We start from the raw sequence: 20,711 nt of genomic DNA on the forward strand, positions 1-20,711 counted from the left end.
TTCCTTATTGGACCCAAAGGAAAAGGCAACATCTGTTTGATCGCGTGGATCGGCCAATTTCCGCAGTGATGGCGACAAAAGCAGACATCCTCGCAAACCGAGCCCGGAGGACTCTCAAGCAGCCGTCGCGTAGGGCTACACATGCTACGGCAGATGGCGGTCTCTTGAAAAGTCAATCATTTGTGATGTGCTATATCTGGAGACAAGACACGCTTTCCCGATTTTCAATTTACTGCCACTATAATGCGTCACCGCATGAGTTGCAATTATACAAAAACACTGAGTCATGCTGCTCAACTCTCATCATCTTCCCAACTCCCTTAAAATTATTATAAAAAAATGAAGAACTCATTTTCAGCAGAAATGTTTCTCACTCCTATAGTTGAAAAGGCTGAATGTCATGAATTTTACACCCCAAAACATGTTGGGTTGTTTGAACCCATATTGGACAGAACCAACTGTTGGGTTAAACCTATGCTGGGTTGCTTCAGCCGCAATGCTGTGTTGTTGGGTAATAACAACCAAGCATAGGTGTATTTTACCAGCAATGGATTAAAACCACAGAAACAATAAAAAACGATGTTTTACCGCAAAATCAGGAAAAATATATTGACATTATATATAAAAGTTTTTAAATGCCTTTATGTATTTATACAAATGTATATCTTAAAATTGTACATTTAATATTTAAAAAAAAATAATTATATAATTATTTAAATAAATTAACTATATAATTACATAAATATAAATTAATACATTAACTGTTTTTATATAAAATTCTAAAAAATAATATTATTAACATTTTTATATTTATATTTTATATTTTAATTCATTAATTAATATTTTATATTTTATATTTTAATTCATTTATCACTACGTTAGTTAATATAAACTAATAATGAACTGCACTTATACAGCATTTATTAATCTTTGTTAATGTTAATTTCAACAATAACTAATTCTTTATTCAAATTTTGTTAACGTTAGTTAATGCACTGTGAACTAACATGAATAAACAATTAAAGCTTTATTTCTATTAACCAATAATAAGAAAGATTAATAAATATTAGGGCTGTCAAAAAATGTATCGCATACAAAATAAAAGTTTTTTGCAACATTTATGTGTGTGTACTGTGTGTAATTATTTTATACATAAAAATACACACACACACGTTGTTGTTTGTATTTAAAGGTATAGTTCTGCCAAAAATGATATTAAACCCATGATTTACTCACCCCCAAGCTGTCCGAGTTGCATATGTCCATCGTTTTTCAGACAAACACATTTTCGGATATTTTAGAAAATGTTTTAGATCTTTCAGTTGATTAAATGTAATGTTACGGGGTCCACGACCTTCAAGTCCAAAAAAAGTGCGTCCATCCTTCACAAAATAAATCCAAACGGCTCCAGGATGATAAACAAAGGTCTTCTGAGGGTAATCCGAGCGGTGTTGTTGTAGAAATATCCATATTTAAAACTTTATTAACGTAAATAACTACCTTCCGGTAGCGCCGCCATCTTAGTCGCGTCCGCATTCAGGATGAGAGCTTACGCAGCCTACGGAGGCTTTAAATAACAGTTTTAAATATGGATATTTCTACAACAACACCGCGCGGATTACCCTCAGAAGACCTTTGTTTATCATCCTGGAGCCGTTTGGATTTAATTTGTGAAGGATGGATGCACTTTTTTTGGACTTGTAGGTCGTGGACCCCGTAACATTACATTTAATCAACTGAAAGATCTAAAACATTTTCTAAAATATCCGAAAATGTGTTTGTCTGAAAAAAAATTGACATATGCAACTCGGACAGCTTGGACAGCCCTGATAAATACTGTAACAAATGTATTGCTCATGGTTTGTTCATGTTAGTTCATACATAAACTAATGTTAACTAATGAACCTGTTACCGAATTTTCATTACCATAACACAAAATAACAAATTTTAATAACTGCACATAATACATTTAAAATGAAATAAAAAATGCAATTATTAATATTAAATGTTAATATTATTATATTGCACTATGAACACACAGTATGACAAATCATCAATGACCAAAAAAAAAAACTACAAAAAAGTACAATGTCTAGATGCATTATGGTAATGAAAATTGTGTGTGCTTGGATTTTATGAACTTAATAGTAGCTACAAATACATTTCAACACAAAATCTATGTTATCTTTTGATTTTGGGGTAAAATATGACCTGGATGCACCAGCAGTCCCCAAGGAGCGAATTACATTCCAGGCCTCGCCTCACAGCTGAGCACAAATGGTCAGCAGAGTTGGCAAATGCATGAATTTAAACAAGGTCTCGCTGGCACTTTCCAGATAACATGTTTATGGATAATTGAACTGATGACTGGAAGGTGCGAATATTCAGACTGTCAGAAAAGCTCACCGGTACAGTGTTTATTTAAGTTAATGCCGGGGATGTCCAGCGCAGTGACACCGAATTGATTCGCTGTGTTCCTGATGACAATGTTACTCTGACAGTCAGAATTAAAAAGCCCAGCCTATCGATTTCCTCTCAGGCACAGATGTCACTCAAACAGACGCCCTGTCGCAGCATTCGTGTTAGTGGCTTCGTTCGCTCCTCCGGACGCTAAATGAAAAAAGACGTCTGCTTGACTCATCTATATGGTAATGGTCTGATCTCGCACCTTTTGTCTGAGACCTGTGGCAAATCGAATGCCTAAATATGGGCTGTGCTCAGAAAACTTTTCCTACTGTAAGAATCACTGTCTTTGTAGCTGCAGGGGTTGGCGCTGCCTGCTTTCTTCCTCTGCCAGGAAAACTTCAGTCCAGTCTTAGGGATGAAAGAAATGCATGGATTTTCGGATGGGGCAACTTCTAATCTGTCATGAGCCCCTGGATACCCAATCCCTAAAGCTGTGCCATTCCTTCATCCAGGAACAAATAATTCCCTTTCCGCAACTTTCATTGGATTGAAACGCGGATCTCGTGGCACGCCACCGAAACTGGTCGCAGCATGGCATTGGCTGACAAGTAATCCTGGATCTTATTAAGTCTTTGAAAATCAAAAATAAGACGTTATAATACTGGCCAGCGCAGAGATAAATTAGCGGGGGATGAGTTCATGCAAATCTGGCAGGGAGTTAGCTGGAAAGTCTTGTTGGAGTTGAGATGATGGCTGAAGGACATGCATTCAAATGCTCGGCCAAAAGCGTTAGAGGAGCTAAATATTATTAAATCAAAATCTTGCACTTCATGTAGACATCAAGGTAGCTATCAGAACTTGACAGATTCAAAAGTTGATGTGAAACAGCATTCACAATTCTTTAAGTGACTTGGATTGGACTTTATTTTAAATACACATTGACTTTAATTCAGACATACCATCATCTTTGATTCCTCGGTCAGGGAACTCCAGACCCGTGTTGCCTAAAGGTGGCAAGCCCAGGTCCGTCGGTAGATGCAGGCCACTTGTGTTGTCCTCTGTCAACTGATAAATTTGCCTCTGCATCGGCTGCAAATGCCAGTTGAGTCCGAAGAGGTGCATGGCTGTGGAAAAGAGCAGCGGCAGATGGTAAATTTACGAGCGTGGGAGTAGCAATCGCTGAACGTGTGACTTGGTGTACATTAATGTAATTAAATCAAATTCACGGAGGAATACTATCGACGCCGCGTCTGGAAATTAACATCCTTGGGGCTGTGGGGCAATTAAAACGTCTATGTGAAAACAAATGCCTTCTGACTTGATCTTCATCTTTGGCAACTTATAAGCACAGAGAGAACCACAACTAACAACTGTCAGACAAAAAATTTATTTTATTTTGCATTTCCATAAAAAAAAACTATTGTTTGCGAGCAATAAACATTAAGATTTATGCTCTGAATTAATGAAATGTCATCTCAGAGCTGCTTTGCAATTGCTAGGGTACTCTGAGAGCATCTCACTTAAAGGAAAACACCACAGTTTTTCAATATTTTACTATGTTCTTACCTCAACTTAGACGAATCAATACATACTTATCTTTTTCAATGCGTGCACTTAATCTTTGTACAGCGTGACTTGAATGTGTTAGCATTTAGCCTTGCCACATTAATTCCTTAGGATCCAAACAGGGATGAATTTAGAAGCCACCAAACACTTCCATGTTTTCCCTATTTAAAGACTGTTACATGAGTAGTTACACGGTGGCACAAAATAAAAAGATAAAAAATGAAAACTTTGTTGTATGGTGGAAGAGCACTTCGACCTCGGGCGCAAACTAAGTGCTCTTCCGCCATACAATATAGTTCTCATTTTTTATCCGCTTAAAAAAATCGCCACATTTTATTTTGTGCCATCATACTAACTCGTGTAACTACTCATGTAACAGTCTTTAAATAGGGAAAACATGGAAGTGTTTGGTGGCTTCTAAATTCATCCCTGTTTGGATCCTAAGGAATGAATGGGGCTAGGCTAAATTATCACACATTCACGACTGTACAAAGATTAATTGTATGCATTGAAAAAAGATAGGTTTGTATTAATTTGTTTAAGTTGAGGTAAGAACACAGTAAAATATTGAAAAACAGTGTAGTTTTTATTTAACATCAGCTGTGCATATTTCCCATTTTAGCATTGGAACAGATGGAAATTTGGAAAGTCTGTATGTTAAATGTATCTGAGCTAAATTAACTGTGACGACAGACAAAAAAGTCAATGTTTCCTTAAGGCGCTGTAAAAAAAGCAGAACGAGAACTAAACAAAACCACAACCCCCCACCTTAGGGGCGAAGAAAAGTCTTGTACAACCAGCAGACAGAAAAGCCAGAGCCCACAGGGCAACACTTTTCTTTTCATCCCTATTAGCTTACTAATACCCCCCTACGGATAGAGGACAAGGAAATGATCAAGTCAGCACGAACACAAGTAGAGCTTTGGATGAATGCGTGAGTTACACCGGAAGACATGGTGATATTTCACAAGGTCAACAAAAGAAGCATCTATAGGGGTGAACGGTGATGGCGCAGTGAACAGGGGAGGAGGGGCCGGGCATGATGGATCACCAGGATGAGAATGGTCAAGACCAGCTTAGCCAGGCAAAACCTTGTTCTAGAAGTCTTCAGTCAGCAGATAAAATGCCAACAAAGGCCAAAGAGTTCATTTGTGTGTGGTTTCAATTGAGTTTCTATGTACAACGTCGAAATACAATTAAAGATTGCATAATTAGAATATGGGCTGCGTCTCAATTGTTTGTACCTCAGTGGTGATCATAAAAGCCTTTATTTTTGAGAAAGCAGTTTAATGGTATTAGTGCTGGGAAAATTAACTGTGCAACTTTTCATTACTTTAGTCAGATTGTGTCTATAAAAAAATATAAACCCACAAGGCATGCATGGAAACCCACTGTTAAAATTCACAGGAAATAATATTCCGTGCAAATACATTTTGGATGCACCCTGATTTGGGATGACTTTATTTTAACCATGCATACAGTACTATATAGTCCGGCTAGTATGCAAATTCGGACATAGTCGTGGTTTATAAAGACAGGTGCTGTTGACATGAACTACGGTAGACTACGGCTTGTGTCGAAGTAGATAAAACAAATGATTTCAAGCTTGTCTCTTTCCCATGGTCCATTTCTCTCCCTACGTGACTCCTCATTGCTCCTTTATAAGTGCAGAGCTGGTTTCAAATTGCACAAGTGCCTTTCTCTGCCACCCTCTCTTGACAACCTGTAGTGAGAATTCGGAGCTAAAAATTACTTTTCCCCTCCACTCAATATCACAGCGAGGAGAAAATGTATTTGTTTTCCGCCGTGGCAAATATCTTGTCTCCATAAGGGCGAGGGAAGGTCTAAATGAATGATTTATTGTTTTGTCAAAATATTTGCGAAAGTAACATAGCTCACATAATTATAAGAGATCAAATCAATCTTGATTTTTGTGTGACGCAAAGCACAAGTAACATTCTGCCATCGCTCAAAAAAAAAAAAGAAGAAACAATATAAACCATAGGAAGGTTTTTATACAGTAGCAATTCCTCAAGTGTTTACAAGACACTTTCCCAATAATAATGTAATATATGACCACCAATCCATGGGAATCGGAAATATTTGAGCAATTCCAGGCAAATGTCAACCTTACCAAACTTTTTTAATAGAGATGCACTGATAATATTTTTTTTTTACCAATACGATGGCCGATTATTCATACTGATATCTGCCGATACCAATGCTGATACCAATAGTTTGGTGGTTATATTAACTTGCATTATCTGAATTCTAAAGTTTACATTTTCAAAATATTATTCATTTATATAATGACCATTAATATCGAACATTAAACTATATTTTCCTTTACATTTTTATACACATTTATTGCATTTTCCTGTTCTCTTTGATTGACAGGATATATCGGTTATGATTATCAGCTGTTTTTAAACTATCGCCCGATAGTGTGAAAAATTTATTTTATCGACTGATTCCGATTATTGGTATATCGAGCATCTTTAGTTTTAAACATACTGATATCTCAGATGTCAATATTTGATGGTTTAACTACACTGAAAAAAATGATTCATTCAATTTACTCAATTTTTTAAGGGAAGTGGTTGCAATCAATTTATTTAAGCTACATTTAAACAAAAATGTCTAAATTGTCAAAAAAAAAATTCGTTTAAATGTAGCTTAAATAAATGGATTGCAACCACTTACCTTTAAATTGAGTAAATTGAATGAATCATTTTTTGCAGTGTACCAATGTGAGCTCTCTGTTTAAGTTTTTGCATACTTTTTTTTTAAATATAATAGTTTTCAAAACGGTCACATCCATAACAAAAAAATGTCACATCCATAATGCTGTACATAAATTAAAATATTTAAAATAAAACACATATCATTTGTTGTTTGAAGAGCTGTCCCTTCTCCATTTGTTGGGTATTATTGCTTCTGGTTTGTGCATTTTAATTCACAGAATTCATACAAAGTGTGTTGTCATCCAAAAAGTTGTTTCCTTTTTGTCACATCCATAACACATGTGTATTATCCTTATCTAAGATAGAAAACATGAAAACGTTTTCTGAAAAAATATTTTTTAATTTGACTATAAACGCCATACCCAAGGATTATACCATTATCTTATTATTTTTTTGTGAGAGACTGGTATTTGTTTCAAGACATTAAAGTGTTGTAGGATCTTTTCATCAATAATTTGGGCATATTAAATGTTTTTCTGTGTAATATGACAGACTTGGCATGCATCTAAAACATGATAATTCATAATTTTTTCATGAATGCAACGTAGATTATGTAAACTTTCTTTTATATTTCAACCTTAAAGGCGGGGTGTATGATTTTTGAAAAAAAAACACTTTGGGAAAGGCAGTCGAGTACCAAAACACACTTGTAACCAATCAGCAGTAAGGTGCGTGTCTAACCGTCATCGTTGCCTGGGTTGGTTATGTGTGCGGTGGATCTATCGGGGTAGAGGCATGTTTGCTTAGATGATTTCAAATATCAACATAGGCTTTTAGAGATCATGCACCCCGCCTTTAAATCATGAAGCTTTTATAATGACAAGGCCATATGAAGAGTTTTGTTTTTTTAATTGTTCAGAAATCTTGTTTTTTGGTTGTGCATTCCAATTAATATCAATTCAACTGTAGTTGGTTTGTTTGATTTAAACCTTCATAACTTAAAAAATACAGCTAAATAGCACCATAAAACAAAATAATAACATGATAACATAATAATAAACATGTTTTGACAATAATATTCTAGTTTTGCAACGAAACTCTTCATATGTTATTCCTAGACTTTTCTGTCATTTTTATTGCCTCTATTCCATGTAAAGCTGCTTCGTAGCATGAAAAATTGTGAAAAGCGCTATAATAAAAAAAAAACTGATTATCTTCCCATTTTATTATTAATTTTATGTTATTATTTGTATAGTTGTAATTTTAAATGTATAATCAATTGTATGTTATATATTTCATAATTATGGCACAAATGTGTCCATCTTTAAAAGCTAAATACGATAAACACTAATATTTATGCACAAAATAAACTAATGAACTTAACTAAAGACAAAAACATGATGGCCGACTGATGCTGTTCAATAGTATTGGTAAAATGGGATTATGATGGGAGTAATTCATAATGAAACCATGAGCAGTCACTAAGCAGGGAACTTTTCGATTAAAGCACTGTTTAAAGTGAGAAAACTACACTTGAATTCATAAAAAAGGGTTAACTAATTGCATCACTGGGCCTTTGGTTTGATATCCTTATGCTTTACATGTTTTAAAATCAATGATCCTTAAGATTCTGCAAAGATGTGCTTGCTCTAGCTTAACTACAAGAATCAAACTGGCAGTTTTAAAAGCTTGCACATAGCTGATAAACTACCGACCAGTGGTGATAAATGAAGATTTCTGCTTTGCATCCTTTCGCATGCTTGACTATTAATTAAATCCAATGCTACATGGAACCGGCCCATTTACTAAATGGTAAAAATGTGGTCTGAAAAACGATGAAGCTTTTGACAGACGTTGCCACTGCGGATGAAAGCAACCATCCTCTTTACTCAATCAATAGCCATTTGGAAAATTGCAGGGCGGGCGTTTTGTTGATTGCGTTCCGACAGATACTCGAAGAAATGGCTGAACGTTGCCGTTACTTTGCGAGGGAGCATTTGTGGAGGCGATAAAAAGTCGTGGCTGTCTTAAGAGACAATATAAATGCAAAAAACCTGTGCCTCTGCCCCCACCTGTACTGAGCCGATACGAGACGGATGGCTGGAGTAAGACTGAGTAAGGAATCCTTCTCGCTCAACTACTAGTTGATTTGTGGCCCACTATTGATAGGTGAGCAGTTGGCGCATGGGCAACGGGATACCGTTCCAAAACCTTCAAATAATTGCTCCTTCACAGTCCCATCTTCCATCTGGCCCCTTTGCAACTTTTCCCATCCGACTCTGATGTAAAATGCCTCACACATCGTGGCTACCCCCCACCATGGCACATCATTATGATTTATTTCCTTCCTACCCTGGTATCTGTGATTTCCAGAGTGCGTTGGGAAGGGTCCAGCTTATGAAATATGTTTCTCTGCCTGGCCCAAACTCTTCCATCATCCAAACTCACTGTTTTCTTCTCTCTCAGCTGTCAGCCAGACTCCCCAAGCAGAGAGCAACGCAGGGACAGGTGGAAGCGGTCTAAGCTCGGCGTTTTTAATGAGGGTCCCGCTGGAACGGCAAGTGGAAAGACCCTACGACCTGTTGAGAGTAAAACGGCAGCCGTGCGGAAATGCAAGTCCAAGCCTGGACGCGCACAATGTCCCTGCGATCTTTACTTTGGCAGAATATTTTGGCAGATTTGTGCAAGCCAATTAGAAAGCAGAAAGCCTGAACCAGCTACTGCTTCTGTCTAAAAGAAACACAAGGCTCATTACCTCTCCACTTCTGTGCTTCAAACCTCTACAAGACCTCCCAAGAAGCGAAAAACAATAAAATAGACCATACACTCTATAAATACCAAATATTCTTCATCCCATGTCAGAAAAAGAGGATGATGATGTGATCTATGAGGACAGGGCTGTCCTGGCTTAAGAAATGATTCTTGCCAATCCATCACAAAATGGATTGAAGACATTAGCAAGCATATGGTTAATTAATTTCTCTTAGACACTTGAATGGATGAGTGTTGAACACGGCAGCTCTCAGTCCTCTCATTAGGAGTCTAATTACTCTGACACCCTTCATGAAGAAGACATTATGGTGTGCAGACCTCTATGCCACTTTCTAGACAGACATCTCGTATTCACCTGTTGTACCAATAACTAAAAAAGATGCAATAAATATTGACATCTTGTTGTGCAGCATCTCTGCCACTTTCTGGATAAACATCTTGTCTTCATCTATGGTACCTACAACTAAAAGACGCAATGAATGTTGCTGCTACGTTTTCCTACGTCTCATATTTAAGTATTTTACCTACAAATAAATTTGCGTCTGATTTCTTTTACGTCTCATATTTACCTATGACACTTACAGCAAATAAAACAAAAACACAACAAATTTGCGGCAATTTTCTCTTATGTCTCATATCCAACAATGGTACTTATAGCCAATAAAACAAATGCGCGACAAATTTGTGGCTATTTTCTGTATTCTCTCATATTTAACTATGGCACCTACAACGAATAAAACAAAAATGCAACAAATTTGTGTCTGATTTCTTTTACGTCTCATATTTACCTATGACACTTACAGCAAATAAAACAAAAACACTACAAATTTGCGGCAATTTTCTCTTACGTCTCATATCCAACTATGGCACTTACAGCGAATAAAACAAAAGCCCGATGAATTTGTGGCTATTTTCTGTATTGTCTCATATCCAACTATGGCACTTACAGCGAATAAAACAAAAGCGCGATGAATTTGTGGCTATTTTCTGTATTGTCTCATATTTAACTATGGCACCTACAACGAATAAAACAAAAATGCAACAAATTTGTGTCTGATTTCTTTTACGTCTCATATTTACCTATGACACTTGCAGCAAATAAAACGAAAACACTACAAATTTGTGGAAATTTTCTCTTACGTCTCATATCCAACTATGCAACTTACAGCGAATAAAACAAAAGCGCGACGAATTTACAACGAATAAAACAAAAGCGCGATGAATTTGTGGCTATTTTCTGTATTGTCTCATATTTAAATATGGCACCTACAATGGATAAAACAAAAACGCAACAAATTTGCGTCTGTTTACTTTTACGTCTCATATTTACCTATGACACTTACAGCAAATAAAACAAAAACACTACAAATTTGCGGCAATTTTCTCTTACGTCTCATATCCAACTATGGCACTTACAGCGAATAAAACAAAAGCGCGACGTATTCGTGGCTATTTTCTCTATTGTCTCTTATTTAACTATGGCACCTACAACGAATAAAACAAAAATGCAACAAATTTGCGTCTGATTTCTTTTACGTCTCATATTTACCTCTGAAACTTACAGCAAATAAAACAAAAACACTACACATTTGCGGCAATTTTCAATTATGTCTCATATTCAACTATGGCACTTACAGCGAATAAAACAAAAGCGCGACGAATTTGTGGCTATTTTCTGTATTGTCTCATATTTAACTATGGCACCTACGGATAAAACAAAAACCTAACAAATTTGCGTCTGAGTTCTTTTAGGTCTCATATTTACCTATGAAACTTACAGCAAATAAAACAAAAGCGCGACGAATTTGTGGCTATTTTCTGTATTGTCTCATATTTACCTATGACACTTACAGCAAATAAAACAAAAACACTACAAATTTGCGGCAATTTTCTCTTACGTCTCATATTCAATTATGGCACTTACAGCGAATAAAACAAAAGCACGACAAATTTTTGGCTATTTTATGTATTGTCTCATATTTTACTATGGCACCTACAACAAATAAAACAAAAATGCAACGAATTTCATATTCAACTATGGCACATTTAATAAATAAAAAAATGCAACAAAATCGTGGCTATTTTCTCTATTGTCTCATATTTAACTATTTTACTTTTTTTAAAGCGAAAAAAAAAAACGCTATACATGTTGCAGTTATTTTCTTTACATCATATTCAACTATGGGACTTACATCAAATAAAACAAAAATGCAACAAATTTGCGGCTATTTTTCTTACGTCTTATACTCAACTATGGCACCTACACTGAATAAAGCTAAACTGCAACAAATTTGCAGGCAATTTTTTTCTCACGTCACATATTTACCTATGGCACTTACAGCGGAAAAATCAAAAACACTACAAATTTGCGGCAATTTTCTCTTACGTCTCATATTCAACTATGGCACCTTCAATAAATTAAACAAAAACGCTATGATTGTTGCAGCTATTTTCTCTTATGTTAAATATTCAACTATGGCACCTTCAAAAAAAAAAAAAAATGATTTTTTTTTACAGTTTACAACTAAAAACACAATGAATGTTGCTGCTATTTCTCTTACACTTCATATTCAACTATTGCAACTAAAAAATAAACATAATGAATGTTGGGGATACTTTGCGAGGGAGTACTTGAAGAGTTTGGTTCCAAAACGCGATAAACGCCATTTATTTATTTAAATGAGTTACCACCAAAATCATCTGGTTAGTATTAAAAGCAAATTCTTAATTTTACGTAACATCCAATATCCGCCGTGTTATTCTGTCATCATTCTGTATAACTTTTTCCCAGTCCTCCTTCTCTGCAGAATGCAATAAATCCGCTCAGCAAATCACAGCGCATCATTCCACGCATTGTAAACAACAATGGCGGCTGATTTTGTTTGTTTGTTGTGATCAACAAACAAACAAAATTATAATAATACTTTGATGGCATTGATAAACCTGTGGTGGTTTTCTGTGACGGGAAAGAAACGTAAGCCTTCAAAATCAAATTATTTATGTGAGAGGCACTCAAGTTTCTGTCATGCTAACACATTGACCCCAGGAGATCTTATGAAAAACTTTCCATTATTTTACTAAAAGTCAACAAAAATCAAGCAGGACCAAAACATTTTACAGCTGATCGCTGTGAAAAAAGTTCAGCGACGATGACCCAAGTATAACAGCAGCAATGACAGTGTTCTTAATATGACAAAGGAAGTGTTTTGATTAATGCCATTAATGTTTATTTTTTAATCCGTGTATACCACTAGTCAACTAAATGAATATAAAATGGCAAAGATGAATGCATATTTATACATTGATTGAATAGATTTATAGCATTTTGAAAAAAAAAAAACGTTTTTATAATAAATCTTTGAAAATCAAGTTATGGATTTGAATTTTTTATGTTTTTATAACCTAAAGATGCTATGTGAAAGTTTGTAACAGAAATAGTGGTTTTCATCTTGTCACTTTCTTGGTATAGAAAACACGTTTTTACCGAAATTAGTCAAAATGAATTTATTGCGTTTTGGAACCAATCTCTTCATTTGTAGATGACCAAACGTCGTGACTGTACAGATACATCTCTATTGGGTACCTACAATTAAAAAATTCAATCATTCACACAAGTAGCATAACAGACAAGCGCTCTGCAATTTTTGCAAATAGAAGTGACATAAAAGAATATAACAGATTGAAGAAGTGTCCTTGTTATTTCACAAGCCGGATACGTATCACTTCAGCTAAGTGTTTATTTCAATTAAAACTGAAGTGTGATGACTTAATTTAGTGTTTTACAGCTGAAATTTCTTACAGTTAATCTATAATGTCTCTTATTCTATCACCTTTTTTTCTCTCTTCTTTGCCCTATTCTTTCTTTCACATTTGTCTTTTTTTGTACAGTCATCACACATGGATTTAACCAAGTAGTTATAAACACATGTGGGTGTTAAAATCAATCCACAGTTAAAACAGCAAGACCTTTGAGAGCGCTCTTAAATGTAACGTTTCCTAGTCAAGAGTGCCTCATCTTTTCACAGAAACTCACAATGGAACCTCGTCTTGTTTTATGCGCATCCTCTCGTCTCACTTCACGATCAGACCACTGTCTATACTGTAAATGAGAGGCAGCGAAAAGCACATCATCAGCAAGTTAGCAGATCAAAAAGTCTCAAGCCATTTTTCACTTTCACGTTAAAGCTGGGCAGAATCTGTCAGGAGTGACTAATATCATCGCTCTGGTTTGTGTGTGTAAAGAATCATCCGATAAAACCACTTTGTTGCAGCTGCCTACTTTCTAACAACTTAACAATCAATTTAATCTATAATTAAGCTACACTTAAATGTAAAAGCTGTTCATCTGGGTGAGCTTGGTGGTAAAGGGATAGTGCACAAAAAATACTAATTCTGTCAACATTTGTGACCCTTCCTGTGAAAACCAAGCTAAAGTCATTTTTTATGTTTTCAACATAAAAATCATCCTATATAATGTAAAGAACATTCTGTGAAAATATAACCTTGATATATTTAACACTGACAGAAAAAAGGTCACGTCAATAATATTATTAAAAATCGTATTATTATCAAATCTTTTCATAGGCAGGGTTAAATGTATTTATGTTCGTGTTGTTCAAAACCTATGGCTCTTTCTTTTGTGGATCACGACTGAAGATATTTTTGACGAAAAGTTAGCTGTGAAAGTCAGCTGTTTGGTAATCAGTGTTCTTTAAAATATCTTCTTTTGTGTTCTGCAGAAGAAAGAAAGTCATATGGATTTGAAATAATGTGATGGTGAGTCAATAGCTGCGTTTCCATTAAAGATGTAAGCAAAACTTTAGCTTTATTTTCTAAATGTCGACAAAAACCGATTGCAAAATGACAGCGTTCCCATTAACCATTGTTATGCTACTAAAACGTAGTTTATTTAGTTATTATTCATTCCAAAAAACATGATGACGGGTGTATTCGACTTCATACGATGCTGTGCAGACCAACATGTGTAGAACATCGAAATACAGTGAGAGCGATGCGAAAGCATACAGAGCAGTCGACTTCCGAATTTCTTTCATGGTATTTTGATGTCATACGCTTGTCGGTTATTGCGTCGTACACACCTCTTCTGTCTTGTCCTCCAACCAAACATACCGTGCCATATTTAACTCTTTGGCCGCCAGTTGCCAGCCAGCGCCAGCATTTTTCATGATTTTCACAAAAGTTTATTGCCTTCCAGGAAACTTTCTTCTTTAAATGTATAAGCATACAATATATCAAATTAAAAAGAACAGACCCTCTGCTTCAAAAAAAAAAAAAAAAAAAAACGTTTCATCCTACCTTTATTATTTATCACCTCTCAAATATGGGTAGTTTTCTTCAAAAACACCAAAGCTGATGTAATTAAATTTTTCTGAAGGACTTTTGATAGAGATCAGATTCTTACTTATTCATTTAGCTGATGCTTTTATCTAAAAAAAACTTACAATTGCTATATATGTCAGAGGTCGTGTGTCAAGTGTCTTGCTCAGGGACACAATGGTGTGTCACGGTGGATTCGAACCCGGGTCTCTCACACCAAAGGCGAGTGTCTTATCCACTGCGCTATCACCACCCCACCCAGCTTCAAAGCGATCCTCAAAACTTACACGGACATGCAGCTGCTTGCCGTAGGGCGATACTTCCGGGTTTTATAAGTTAAAAATAGCGGTATTGCGGAAAGCCGGAAATACTCATTATTGGCAGGGCAGCGTTGTCTTTTAATTCTATTCATTTCTCTTAACTTGTCAATGGCGGCGAAAGAGTTAAAGACGGTTCATGTGAGTTTATGCACGGCAGATGACCTGTATATGCAAAATAGGTTTTTATTGCATTTTATTGATATATTCCTTTTTCGAATTGCCTAAAAAAAACACCTCACTCGAGCATACAAACTTTTTTACGATATATGGGAGTTTATGCGAAATTACAGTGTTTCAATTTAAAGGGTAATGGAAACGCAGCTAGTGAAAAAAATTTACATTTTTAGGTGAACTATCCCTTTAACTCTTTCCCTGCCGTTTATGAGCTATCTAATTAAAAGAAAATGCGTCCCTGCCAATGGCGAGTTTTTACTGTAATCTATTTTTCTGCTATTATCCACTAGGTGGTGCTCTTACCCAGCTTATAAAACATGGAATCATCCACTGATCAAAAAACAGTAAAAACTCTGTGTATGTTTTGATCATCACTTCGAAATCTGATCTCTATCAAAACTTATTCACAAAAATGCAATTATTTAAGCTTTTTGCTTAAAATTTGGTATTTTCTAAGAATCCTCCCCATATTTGAAAGGTAATAAAAAAGAACAAATAGAGATAGGATTTTGTTTGTTTGTTAAAAGAGCGCCTATTTCTTTGCTAAAAACAATGTTATTTTGTGTATTTGGTATAATACAATATGTTCACATGGTTTATGATAAAAAACACATTATTTTACTCTCTTTCTAAAACGCACGGATTTGAAAAGGTCTGTGTCCCTGATTGGCCAGCTAATCTATATGTTGCGATTGGTCTGAATACCTCTGATGTCAGCAGGAAATGTGATGCTCCTTACCATGTTTGAAAGATTCGCTCACAATGCAATACTTATAGGCTGTGAGTCGAAGCGGGAGGAATTATGATAATGTCGGTCTTTACTACATCACCAATCCCAAGAACTAAACTGTTGCCTACAATCCGTGTGTTTGTTGTAGTCCAAGAAAAGAGATTTACGTTGGAGACGATAACCCATGTCATTGTTTACTTTGGGGTTTGTACCTTTTGCATGTTGTTAACATGTACTAACACACACTTACACACCAAACGAAATGTAAAAACATGAATCGGACAATAGGTGCTCTTTAAAAGCAGAGGGTCTGTTCTTTCATTTGATATATTGTATGTTAATATATTGAAAAACATTTTCTGGAAGGCATTACACTTTTGTGAAAATCAAAAAAAAAAAAAAAAAACGCTGGTAGGGAAAGAGTTGCCTAGACAGGGGTTAAATTTAGTTCCAAGTTAAAATGCATGTTTGAATTGTCTCAACAGAAAACAGCTTGCACTGACATATCTTAAAATACATCAGTGCCACTGTTTGTAAAAACAACTGAAATGTCCTAATATAACTAAGCTCTAGTCCTGGATAAATCTAAACCCTGTCTGGGACACCGGCCCTAAGTGTCGTTTTCAATGTTCTTGTAACAGGGTCATCCATTTTTAGGTTAAAGCACCTACAGCACCTCATTTTTTTTACGCCACAATCACACAAAAACTGTAACTTTGCTATGACACAATGCATGCTAACCTGTAAACACAGACAATCATTCCAAACCCAGAGTTTTTAATAAACAATCCCAGGGTTTAAACTGGCCACTTACAGTAGATTTTCTACTTATTTAACTAAATATATAAATCATTGTTGACATTTCTCACTAATTTGACTCAATGTAAGAATCTCATGATGGAGCCTGTTGTTCGATTGCGACAAATATGCAGTATAAATCATTTGGTTGAAGATAAATATGAAAATACATTGAATCGGCTGTAATTCTTAAACAAATAGGTGGAGTGAAGCCTGTCTGACTGAGGTTGCGCATCGGGCGGTACGATCAGTGCCCAGCACGAGAAGAAATGAACGCGGAGGGAAGCTGATGACCTTCCGACGCCGAGGACATAATGACCTTTTTAATGAGTTTGCCACCACTGAGAAAATGGCACAAAACTCCTGATCTCACCCTTTCCGGGAAAGTGGTTGTTGCAGAAAACACAGAAAAGAAAAGTGGAAAACGGCAAAAGCGCGCAAGTGAAAACATCTGTCAGGAGATTTAATTGGGTTCATTAGACAACACAGCTAGAGTTTCCAATTACAGGCCTAGATAATTAATTGCACTTGAAATTAAATATATTTCCTCATCAGCTTTTAATTAAACGTGACCCCTTGTTGTTGATTGAAATCCCAGATTCTCAGGGTGATCTAAGCTTCCCAGCGTGTTTACCTGAGGTGCACGGGGAGATGAGCTTGATTTTAAAAGGGGGTTGGGGTGTCTGTAATTACATGAAGTGATTAAGATCTATCGGCTTTGTGGCCTTTGCTGTTCTGATAACAAGGTCAGACTTAAACTTGCCCACCGGCTACCACATAACTTCAAGCAAAGGGTTTATCGACTAGTATTTAAAAACTTAATCTAGACAACGCAAGCTCTGTTTCAAAAGTGATTTGGTAAACTCTAAATAGATAGCAAACCTTGTGTGCCACACAGATAGCCCTGTAGCTTAGCTGGTAGAGAATTGTGATAGCAGAAGAAAGCTTAAGGGTTCGAATACCAGCTAACACTGTAAGTTGCATTGGATAGAAGCATCAAATCAATAAAGATGTAAATAGCACTCTGGGAGCTCCGACTTGGGGTTAACACTCTAATCGAACCGAAATATAAATACACAGCATGCAAAAAATGTCAATTTAATTTAAAAAAATAACTGTTTTTACATGCTTTCAATAGTGAATAAAATATATTTGCAGCATTTCATTTTCCATCTTTTCTCCGTACTCATCCATCATCTTTATTTTTTCAATGAGCTTATTGCAGTGCATTCTGGGATTGGCTTTTCGCATATCAATTTTCAACCTTGTGCAAATGTCAATGCAAATAAATATTTACCTTTCTTCGATAAAATATCATTTGATTTTACATTCTAATGAATTTACATTCGAGGTAGTCATTCAAATCCATTTAAAGCTGTCCAATATAAAATCTTGGGACAATGCTGTTATTTTTTATCTACGTTTGCAGGCATGGACTAATACTTATTCGAAACTGACACACTCTCATCTTCTTACACTGGATTTTCATGGGATTATTTGAAATGCATAGCAGAATTACCAGCAGACACCTTGTAACATTGTGTCTATCAAAGCAGGCTTCAGGTATGCTCATAGGAATTGCCTATTCAACACAGTGCAAAACTACTAACTAGAGATGCACCGAATCCAGATTTTTGGGTTCGGCTGAATCCGAAACCGAATACAGAATCCTACACGCATCCTTATTCCATTAACACAGTAAAACCCATTAATGAAGTAAACAACGTCCACAGCAGTGTATTTTTCATTTTATTTAATTTTAACTGTAAAAAAAAGGATAGGCAACATTATGCCAGGATGACAAGTGGGAAAAACTATTTTGACAATTACCATAAGCCTATGCATAATGAAAGCTATGCGGTGCGACACGCACACGTCCGCGAAATGTGAACCACCCCTAAGGCTCACCGAAAGAAAAAGCTTATCTCCACGTTAGCACCCGATGTGTGTAATCAAGGGCCGTGTGACGTCGACCAGCGTAGCGCAAGCCTAGGGTTCGGTTCGGTGGAAAAAAAATCTAGGATTCGGCCGAATCTGAACCATGTCAAAAAGCCCAGTATTCGGCCGAATACGAATCCTGGATTCGGTGCATCCCTACTACTAACACTGATGCTTTTTCAACACATAGTGGATAGATAACCATTTTAGTAGCCTTAGTAGCCCAATAAAATACAAAAAGTTAACCATGCAGAAAAATCAAATCAAGACAATCACTGCGTCAAAAACCGTCTACCTCCATATTATAAAGTATGTGAAAAACAGTAGGTGAGTAGTATGTCCGGATTCATAGTATTAGAAAAACAGTAGGAGAAAAGTACCCGAATGACCTACTACTTCCGGCAAGATCCTGAAGTGTTTATTCAATGGACACTTTACTATCCTGTGAGCCCCAGGGAGAGGAGTTATCCAATGAAGAAGGAGAAGGAGAGGCGTTGTTTTATTATATAAAAATGTCCAAAAGCACGGCTCTATATATGCAAATACATATATTAAACAGCTGTCCCCTTTGGGTAAATTGTGCTTGCTTAACGCTATTCCAGTCCATGACTAACTTGTTGCTATGACGACATATGTAACGTGATGTATCATCTTGGTGAATGTAGTACGTCCGAATTCAAAAATACTAAACATATTGATACTATATGGTGCCTACTGTTACAGTATGAAGTTTCAGACTTAGTCCTCACTTTGTTTGTCTTTTATTATTAATATGCTTCCCCAAAATAAATATAGTTTTGGGACACTAGGTGACATGAAATTGTCGTATTAAACTCTCGGTAACACTTTACTTGAAGGGGTGTTCATAAGACTGCCAAGACACCTTATAATCCATAACCATGACATGACACATGCAGAGATGTTATGCAGTGTATGACAATTGTCATTAAGTGTCATTCATTCAGTAATGTTATTTTTAATGCAAAGATGATATTATTTGAGATGTCTTTGTTATGACAACTTGACATTAACCAATACATCATAACTTGTCATGACAACTTGACATTACCAAGAAAACATAACTAACCATTTTTTTTTTACCAGTGATACAAATTGAATTTGTCATTAAAATGTCATTAAGTGTTAATACTCTGTCATATAGTTTTATAACAGCATCATAAATATTTTTCTTGACCTCAACTACAGTCGTACGAATTGAATTTGTCATTAAAATGTCATTAAGTGTTAATACTCTGTCGTATAGTTTTATAACAGCATCATAAATATTTTTCTTGACCTCAACTACAGTCGTACAAATTGAATTTGTCATTAAAATGTCATTAAGTGTTAATACTCTGTCATATAGTTTTATAACAGCATCATAAATATTTTTCTTGACCTCAACTACAGTCGTACGAATTGAATTTGTCATTAAAATGTCATTAAGTGTTAATACTCTGTCGTATAGTTTTATAACAGCATCATAAATATTTTTCTTGACCTCAACTACAGTCGTACGAATTGAATTTGTCATTAAAATGTCATTAAGTGTTAATACTCTGTCGTATAGTTTTATAACAGCATCATAAATATTTTTCTTGACCTCAACTACAGTCGTACGAATTGAATTTGTCATTAAAATGTCATTAAGTGTTAATACTCTGTCATATAGTTTTATAACAGCATCATAAATATTTTTCTTGACCTCAACTACAGTCGTACGAATTGAATTTGTCATTAAAATGTCATTAAGTGTTAATACTCTGTCGTATAGTTTTATAACAGCATCATAAATATTTTTCTTGACCTCAACTACAGTCGTACGAATTGAATTTGTCATTAAAATGTCATTAAGTGTTAATACTCTGTCATATAGTTTTATAACAGCATCATAAATATTTTTCTTGACCTCAACTACAGTCGTACGAATTGAATTTGTCATTAAAATGTCATTAAGTGTTAATACTCTGTCATATAGTTTTATAA

The 20,711-nt window shown here is 35.6% G+C and overlaps 1 protein-coding gene across 9 annotated transcripts in view; it reads right to left on the reverse strand.

Moving 5' to 3' along the window:
* tenm4 (teneurin transmembrane protein 4) overlaps positions 1-20,711 on the reverse strand; it is a 268,749-nt gene that overhangs the window by 104,300 nt on the left and 143,738 nt on the right. For all 9 annotated transcript variants that reach the window (XM_065281625.1, XM_065281626.1, XM_065281624.1 and 6 more), the window contains one exon: positions 3,366-3,530. In XM_065281625.1, coding sequence (XP_065137697.1) covers positions 3,366-3,530 — 165 coding nt within the window. The remainder of the gene's footprint in view (positions 1-3,365; positions 3,531-20,711) is intronic.

Source organism: Paramisgurnus dabryanus, chromosome 8 (assembly GCF_030506205.2).
Source record: "Paramisgurnus dabryanus chromosome 8, PD_genome_1.1, whole genome shotgun sequence".
Classification (NCBI taxonomy): domain Eukaryota; kingdom Metazoa; phylum Chordata; class Actinopteri; order Cypriniformes; family Cobitidae; genus Paramisgurnus; species Paramisgurnus dabryanus.